Source organism: Danio aesculapii, chromosome 12 (genome assembly GCF_903798145.1).
Source record: "Danio aesculapii chromosome 12, fDanAes4.1, whole genome shotgun sequence".
Taxonomy (NCBI): domain Eukaryota; kingdom Metazoa; phylum Chordata; class Actinopteri; order Cypriniformes; family Danionidae; genus Danio; species Danio aesculapii.
Genome location: NC_079446.1, coordinates 50,085,130 through 50,095,129, shown reverse-complemented (window position 1 = coordinate 50,095,129; position 10,000 = coordinate 50,085,130). Strand labels below are relative to the sequence as shown.

Genomic DNA, 10,000 nt, shown 5'->3' with positions numbered 1-10,000 from the left:
AAATACACTGTCTGCAAAAAAAAAAAGGTAATGGAAGCAAAACAGTTAACATAGTTTAGTTGAACTTTATTGTACTATTTAACAATACACTCACGTTATTTTTTAATCAGTTTTCTCCCACAAATCCATCATCTTCTGTGTCTGAATTGAACAGCTGGGCAGTTTCGTCATCAAACACGCCGGGTTCTCTCTCATCATTGTCTGAGTCAGTCTCATTGCCGGGTGGCTGTTCAGCAATGATGCCGGCTTTTGCGAAAGCTCGGACAACAGTTAAAGCAGACACCTTAGCCCAGGCATCCACAATCCATTCACATATGGTGGCGTAACTCGCCCGGCGCTGCCTACCAGTCTTAGTAAAAGTGTGTTCGCCGTCTGTCCATCGTCCATTGCTCCCACGCAGCTCGCAACTTCACTTTAAACGCCCTGTTTACACCAATATCCAGCGGTTGGAGTTCTTTTGTTAGTCCTCCCGGGAAATGCTCTGACAGCCAATCAAGCGGAGCGCTTTCCGAAATCACACAACAACATTTTTACAGATTTTTGAACTCTGTGCACACATAAAGCGCACCGGATTATTAGGCGCACTGCCGTTTTATAACAAAATTTAAGGCTTTTAGGTGCGCCTTATAGTGCAGAAAATACGGTAGTCCCTTTATTCATCAGGGGTCACCACAGAGGAATGAACCACCAACTTATCGAGCATATGTTTTACACAGCGGATACCCTTCCAGCTGCAATCCAGTACTGGGAAACACCCATACTCACTCATTCACACACACACACACTCATACACTACGGCCAGTTTAGTTCATCAGTTCCCCTATAGTGCATGTGTTTGGACTGTGGGGGAAACCGGAGCAACCGGAGAAAACCCACGCCAACACGGGGAGAACATGCAAACTCCACACAGAAACACCAACTGACCCAGCCGGACTCAAACCAGCGACCTTCTTGATGTGTGGCCAAAGTGCTAACCACTGTGCCATCGTGCCAACCACAAACTTTTATTTTGCATGCAAAAAATATTATCAGCACTTGATCACAAATGATTTATTTTGCAGAATAAAGCAGTGTAAGAACTACTACGAGATCCTTGGCGTACAGAAAGACGCTTCAGAAGACGACCTGAAGAAATCGTACAGAAAGCTGGCGCTAAAGTTTCACCCTGATAAGAATCACGCGCCAGGGGCCACAGAAGCATTTAAAGGTACTGCAAACCACTTCTTTACATGAGTCTCTCTTCCTGTTAAGTCTGAATAAAAGGAGGATTTATTTTTATACCACAGTGCTGCTGAATGCTGGATTCTGATTGGCTGATGAGCATTCTAAGATATTCAGATAAACACACAGATAAAGTAGTTCCGGCAGGTTTTGAGCACATTACAGCTCCATATCAGTACACTGAAGGAGTTATTTTACAGCTACAACATTCAAAATCATAATAAATAGTGCTTCAGCAGAAGTATACAGTCTTTTCAGTATTACTGCAGTCAGAATAACTACTTCTGTTGTAAAGGTTGAACCTTATGCAGATCAGTGAATCATTTACCGGTGACTCACTCTGAGTGAATCAGTAAATCATTTTCTTTGGACCGGTGTCCTGCATTGTTCAGCTCAAACTTCCTTCAACACACCTGCCTGGAAGTTTTTGTATGTCTAGAAAGAGCTTGATTAGCTGCTTCAGGTGGGTTTAATTGGAGTTGGATCTAAAATATGCAGGACACCGGCCCTCCAGGACCGAGTTTGGACACCCCTGCTTTAGACTCACTTTAAACAGATCATTTGAATCAATGAATCATTTACTGGAGACTCACTCTGAAAGGAACATTTGAATCAGTGAATCAGACAAAAACCAGTCGAATATAAATATTGCACTCCAGGATGTTGAATTATTAGAAAATAATGCACACCATATTTGAATACTACAGCATGGTTTCCGCTACATTCATTCTTCCGTGGCAGGGCGCCACACCAAAATTCATCCCGTCACGGCTACATTACAGCCACTCATTCAAAACTTTTAGTCGTGTTTTTTAATAGCGGGTTATTATCACACCAAAACTTAAGGTAAGTGAATTATAACAGCACAAACCTTTCTGTAACCGTAGAGTGCTGTGTGTTCTTTGTTTAACCCTTTAAGGTGACGTACTGACTGACTGACAGGTGTGTGATGCGTGAGGCCAGCAAACACGACATAGATTTTAGTTTAGATGGACAGTTTCCATAATTATATTTTATTTATAAAGGTCTCTGGTTCTGCATACACGGACTTTATCTTGCTGGAGTTTATAACCGTTTCACTTTAGTTCAGGATGCATTAATGCCGCTCTGGAGGTCTATTGGAGGCATTCATAAATATTCCTAGCAAATCTAATAAATGTTGGAGACATGTTACATAAATGCAGGAAATCACACTTCAGCAGCGTTTATTTGAGAGCGCACAAGAAGTTCTGCACTTGCGCAGTGTATATTTGAGGGCGCTCAAGAAGTTTTGGAAATCGGTGTGCAAGCAGAGAGATTCGCATTCTCGTATGTATGCGATCTCGACTTGAAATACTGCGCTCACAACATTTGTCATTGAAATAACGCCATAGGTAGGCCTAGTTGGTAGATCTGTGTAAAAAAGGCCTGCCGCCACAGCCCGAGTAAATCCTAGAGGAAACACTGCTACAGTATAGTTGAATTACCAACCTACGTCACACATGGCATCACAAGGGTTCCCGGTTGCAAAAAGAGACCGGTTGCAATAGCAAACATGTCGTGTTGTGCGGTAGGATGCCAAATTCGAGTCTTTGGCTAAAAGGGAGCTGAATGGAGTGAGGACCTAATTATAAATGCTGGACTCATGTTATAAATGCAGTTCTCATGTCATATCAGGTAAGCTCACGCTATGCTGAATCAGACTCATTACTGGATTATGATTGCAGCAATGATTTCAGCATAAACAGTTAAACATGGTGAATTAAACTGCAGACACACTGAATGCTCAGAATGAGACGTGGAAGTGTGAGTTATTAAGGTAAAGTTGGTTTTATATTCACACATTCATTCAGTGACAGCTTGTGACACACTCCCTATATTGTTTACCACGGCACTGTGAATATTCGGTCTGAAATAACCTGCAAGTGTGACTTGAACACAACATTAACACTGTTTATCTGACTGTGGACAGTGTTGTACTGTGATAGTCATCGGCTGCTAATATGATTTCACTATTTAGAGTTTGTAAATAATACTTTTATTAAATTATATTATTAAGGATAAAGTCTGAATGTGCGAATATAAAACCAGCTTTACCTCTATGTGTACGTTCACATACTCTGCTGTACAGGTGCAGTTCTCTGTCAGAATGCTGTCGTTATGCTTGTTGATGATGACCCAGGCCTTGTACAGCTCCGTCTTCTTTCCTTGTCTTTGGCTAGGCAGAATCTCTGTGTTTAGCACTACATAGTGTTGAATCTGGTCATCATGGAGCATTATTTCTTGCACATGACCACACAGAACAACATTATTGGCATCTAAAGACTTGTAGATCTTTAACTTCTCTCTTGTAAAATCACTTGGAGCTTCAGTGAGATTGTATATTTGGGGCTGGATGCTTGGTCATTTCATCTTATCTAATATTCATTGGGAGCGTGCTATCGCAAATGGACCTGTCAGACGAATAGCGCTCACTTTAACGTTAATTTTGCCCAATAACTGTGTATATCACTGGGTGACGAGCTGTTATAATACGCTGAAAGCATTATATAAATAATATATATAATATGTAATCAATATAACTTATTTCTTAGACAACAACAAACTCTGTACCGCATCGGATGTCACTCCCTCGCTGTAAATGCTAGCGCTCCTGTTTTTTTTCTGCCACCTCACTGCGCGTGCATCCTGAATGTTTACAAGCATGGTAATTCATCTATATATTATTATTTTTTATTGTTATTTAAGTTAAATTATCATTGTTTTATTGTTTATTATTTACAGTTTTGTCTTTTGCAAAAGTTTAAAAGGCAATGTGGAAAGTCTCTCACTATATCTGCTATTTGAAGTATATTTCAATCAATAAATGAAGAAAATAATGCACAGCAGCCACTCTGCTTCACCACATCACCACCTCATGTGTGCTTTTATTATTTAATAATTCAACAGCTCTCGTCATTAAATATTCCTTGATTGTGAAAGTGCAATAAAGAGAGTTGGGTGATGGGTTGTGTTGTAATGTGTGGATGTGTTACAGCCATAGGAAACGCATATGCGGTGCTGTCTAACGGTGAGAAGCGGCGTCAGTATGATCAGTTTGGAGAGGAACGCAGCAGCGGCGGCAGATCCAGCCACGCAAACACGCAGTTCGAGGCAGACATCTCTCCTGAAGACCTCTTCAACATGTTCTTCGGTGGAGGATTCCCTTCCAGTGAGTATCCAGAAGCTGAAGCACTGAGTACAACAGAGCTGCATCCCAAATTATACAGTATTATACACTACACTTTACACTTATACCCTTATACATTATATACAAAACACTTAAACACTATATACACCATGCTTTTATACATTATGCATGTATACGTTACATTATACACTATATACTATACACTTATACACTATGCACTTATACATTATGCATGTATACATTACATTATACGCTATATACTCTACACTATGCACTTATACATTATGCATGTATACATTACATTATACGCTATATACTCTACACTATGCATTTATACATTATGCATGTATACATTACATTATACACTATATACTATACACTTATACACTATGCACTTATACATTATGCATGTATACATTACATTATACGCTATATACTCTACACTATGCACTTATACATTATGCATGTATACATTACATTATACACTATATACTCTACACTATACACTATGCACTTATACATTATGCATGTATACATTACATTATACACTATATACTATACACTATGCATTTATACATTATGCATGTATACATTACATTATACACTATATACTCTACACTATGCACTTATACATTATGCATGTATACATTACATTATACACTATATACTCTACACTATACACTATGCACTTATACATTATGCATGTATACATTACATTATACACTATATACTATACACTATGCACTTATACATTATGCATGTATACACTATATACTATACACTATGCATTTATACATTATGCATGTATACATTACATTATACGCTATATACTCTACACTGTACACTATGCACTTATACATTACGCATGTATACATTACATTATACACTATATACTATACACTTATACACTATGCATTTATACATTATGCATGTATACATTACATTATACACTATATACTATACACTTATACACTATGCATTTATACATTATGCATGTATACATTACATTATACGCTATATACTCTACACTGTACACTATGCACTTATACATTACGCATGTATACATTACATTATACACTATATACTATACACTTATACACTATGCACTTATACATTATGCATGTATACACTATATACTATACACTATGCATTTATACATTATGCATGTATACATTACATTATACGCTATATACTCTACACTATACACTATGCACTTATACATTATGCATGTATACATTACATTTTACACTATATACTCTACACTATGCACCTATACATTATGCATGTATACATTATACACTACACTTATACACTATGCACTATATACTCATACACTATACACTATATACACTTTACACTGTGCTCTTATACATTATGCATGTATACATTACATTATACACTATATACTCTACACTATGCACTTATACATTATGCATGTATACATTACATTTTACACTATATACTCTACACTATGCACTTATACATTATGCATGTATGCATTACATTATACACTATATACTCTACACTATGCACTTATACATTATGCATGTATACATTACATTTTACACTATATACTCTACACTATGCACTTATACATTATGCATGTATACATTACATTTTACACTATATACTCTACACTATACACTATGCACTTATACATTATGCATGTATACATTACATTATACGCTGTATACTCTACACTATACACTATGCACTTATACATTATGCATGTATGCATTACATTATACACTATATACTCTACACTATACACTATGCATTTATACATTATGCATGTATACGTTACATTATACACTATATACTCTACACTATGCACTTATACATTATGCATGTATACATTACATTATACACTATATACTCTACACTATGCACTTATACATTATGCATGTATGCATTACATTATACACTATATACTCTACACTATGCACTTATACATTATGCATGTATGCATTACATTATACACTATATACTCTACACTATACACTATGCACTTATATATTATGCATGTATACACTATATACTATACACTATGCACTTATACATTATGCATGTATACATTACATTATACGCTATATACTCTACACTATACACTATGCATTTATACATTATGCATGTATCCATTACATTATACACTATATACTATACACTTATACACTACGCACTTATACATTATGCATGTATACATTACATTATACACTATATACTCTACACTATGCACTTATACATTATGCATGTATACATTACATTATACACTATATACTCTACACTATGCACTTATACATTATGCATGTATGCATTACATTATACACTATATACTCTACACTATACACTATGCACTTATATATTATGCATGTATACACTATATACTATACACTATGCATTTATACATTATGCATGTATACGTTACATTATACACTATATACTATACACTATGCACTTATACATTATGCATGTATACATTACATTATACGCTATATACTCTACACTATACACTATGCACTTATACATTATGCATGTATCCATTACATTATACACTATATACTATACACTTATACACTACGCACTTATACATTATGCATGTATACATTACATTATACACTATATACTCTACACTATGCACTTATACATTATGCATGTATACATTACATTATACACTATATACTCTACACTATGCACTTATACATTATGCATGTATACATTACATTATACGCTATATACTCTACACTATGCACTTATACATTATGCATGTATACATTACATTATACGCTATATACTCTACGCTATGCATTTATACATTATGCATGTATACGTTACATTATACACTATATACTCTACACTATACACTATGCACTTATATATTATGCATGTATACACTATATACTATACACTATGCACTTATACATTATGCATGTATACATTACATTATACACTATATACTATACACTTATACACTATGCATTTATACATTATGCATGTATACATTACATTATACGCTATATACTCTACACTATACACTATGCATTTATACATTATGCATGTATACATTATACACTACACTTATACACTATGCACTATATACTCAAACACCATACACTATATACACTTTACACTGTGCTCTTATACATTATGCATGTATACATTACATTATACACTATATACTCTACACTTATACACTATGCATTTATACATTATGCATGTATACATTACATTATACACTATATACTCTACACTTATACACTATGCATTTATACATTATGCATGTATGCATTACATTATACACTATATACTCTACACTATGCACTTATACATTATGCATGTATACATTACATTATACGCTATATACTCTACACTATACACTATGCATTTATACATTATGCATGTATACATTATACACTACACTTATACACTATGCACTATATACTCAAACACCATACACTATATACACTTTACACTGTGCTCTTATACATTATGCACTTACACATTATATCAGCGGTGCTCAACCCTGCTCCTGGAGATCTGTCTTGCAGATTTCAGCTCTAACCTTGATCAAACACACCTTCCTGTAATTGTCAAGTACTGTTCAGGTTCTAATTAATTGGTTCAGGTGTGTTTGGTCTGGGTTGAAGCTGAAATCTGCTGGAAGGTAGATCTCCAGGAACAGGGTTGAGCAGCTCTGCTATTCACCTTATTCTCCATGTTCAAGTGGGCGCAGCCATTTGAATCATTTTGGCTCGAGACTTCCGGTCTCATTCACTTCTATTCATTTTTAGGTGTTAAAAACAGCTCGTTTTGCTGCTTGATGTTGCAAACTGATGTTTTCTTATTATATTATTCTACTTTGTCAGTATAGTCATGCAAACACTTGTTTGTAGAGCGAGTAGTTTGACAGTTTTCTGCTGTTTATTACTCCGATTCAGTTTCTTATGGGAGAAATGACAAGGAAGTGAAAAAGAGCGCACCTTCGCATTGAAGAATAAGGTCATTATATTGTGCACTGTATATACGGAGTTGTATCTAAAGTATTTCACGCAAAAGACTCGATGTACACATGCGTAGCCAAATTCACGTGCGTAAAATATTTATACATATTCACAAAAACAATTCACGTGCACAAAATAAAATACATATCCATAAATACGTTTCACAAATGCAAAACACCATTTGCAAATGTATAAGAGTGTACAAAAAGTTTTGAATGTTTAAAACTTGCGAGTTCATCCTGAATGAGAATGTGCTAATCCTCTTTCATGTATGACTCCCCCTGGTTACATGTGTGTGTATTGTTGAGACTGTCGTGGCAGCAGCAGGCAACTCGTACCTTTCAGCCAATCAGATGAGAGCTGTATTCGATGTCACTCACTCACTCTGTGCTTCTTTTGTACAATGCACTGATATTGTTAATAGGGATGCAATGATTAGCCGATTTCACTATTAACTGCGCTTTAATTTGTCACAGTTAATTAATCGTAAAGGCTTCTCTAAGCCACATTTCTGTTGCACGAAACGAAACTGCTGCAGTTAAACAAAGTTATGCCAAGTTGCCAACTGTGCGCTAGTTTAAAGTTCCAAGTATGTATACGAGGCTATTACGCATGCACACCGGATTAACTATAGCAGCGGCCGTTCCCATATCACATCTTTTCCGCTTGCAAGTTTGTTATTTCTAATGTAAGAATATATGCCAATATGCGCACACACGCGAAGCAACATGCTTGCGGCTTTCCAGGCGCATGCAGCATAAAACATTTCACGGTGAGAGTTGCTGTATGTATAACATGATGCATATGAGACCTAAATGAGCTCCTGAGATACTAAATAAAGACATGAATGTGTTTGTTTCAGGTAATGTTCATATGTACAGCAATGGACGGATGCGCTTCAATCAACATCAGGGCGAGAGAGGAGAACACAGAGGGGTGAGAAATCTCGAATTGTCTTTAAATGTGTATATATATTCATTCATTCATTCAGCTTGGCCCCTTTATTAAACTGGTGTCGCCTCAGCAGAATGAACCGCCAACTTATCCAGCATATGTTTCACGCAGCTGCAACCCATCACTGGGAAACACCCATGCACACACATACACTACAGACAATTTTGTAGCTTACGCAATTCCCCTATAGTGCATGTGTTTGGACTGTGGGGGAAACCGGAGCACCCGGAGGAAACCCACACCAACACGGGGAGAACATGCAAACTCCACACAGAAACACCAACTGACCCAGCCAAGGCTTGAACCAGCGACCTTCTTGTTGTGAGGTGACAGCGCTACCCACTGTGCCACCATGACGCAGTGTATATATATGTATATATGTATATGTGTGTATGTGTATATATATATGTGTATGTGTATATATATGTGTATATATATATATATATATATATATATATATATATATACATATACACTGCGTCATGGTGGTACAGTGGGTAGCGCTGTCACCTCACAACAAGAAGGTCGCTGGTTCGAGCCTTGGCAATGTATATATATATATGTATGAATATATAATTATATAATTAGGTTAATTAAGCAGCTTAAGGTAAATAGGCAAGTCATTGTATAACAGTGGTTTGTTCTTGAGACAATCCAA

The 10,000-nt window shown here is 36.1% G+C and overlaps 1 protein-coding gene across 1 annotated transcript in view; it reads left to right on the top strand.

Moving 5' to 3' along the window:
- Window positions 1-10,000, top strand: part of dnajb12b (DnaJ heat shock protein family (Hsp40) member B12b) — a 34,297-nt gene that overhangs the window by 2,587 nt on the left and 21,710 nt on the right. Inside the window, exons 3-5 of the mRNA XM_056469841.1 lie at window positions 1,062-1,207; window positions 4,238-4,411; window positions 9,251-9,324. Coding sequence (XP_056325816.1) covers window positions 1,062-1,207; window positions 4,238-4,411; window positions 9,251-9,324 — 394 coding nt within the window. The remainder of the gene's footprint in view (window positions 1-1,061; window positions 1,208-4,237; window positions 4,412-9,250; window positions 9,325-10,000) is intronic.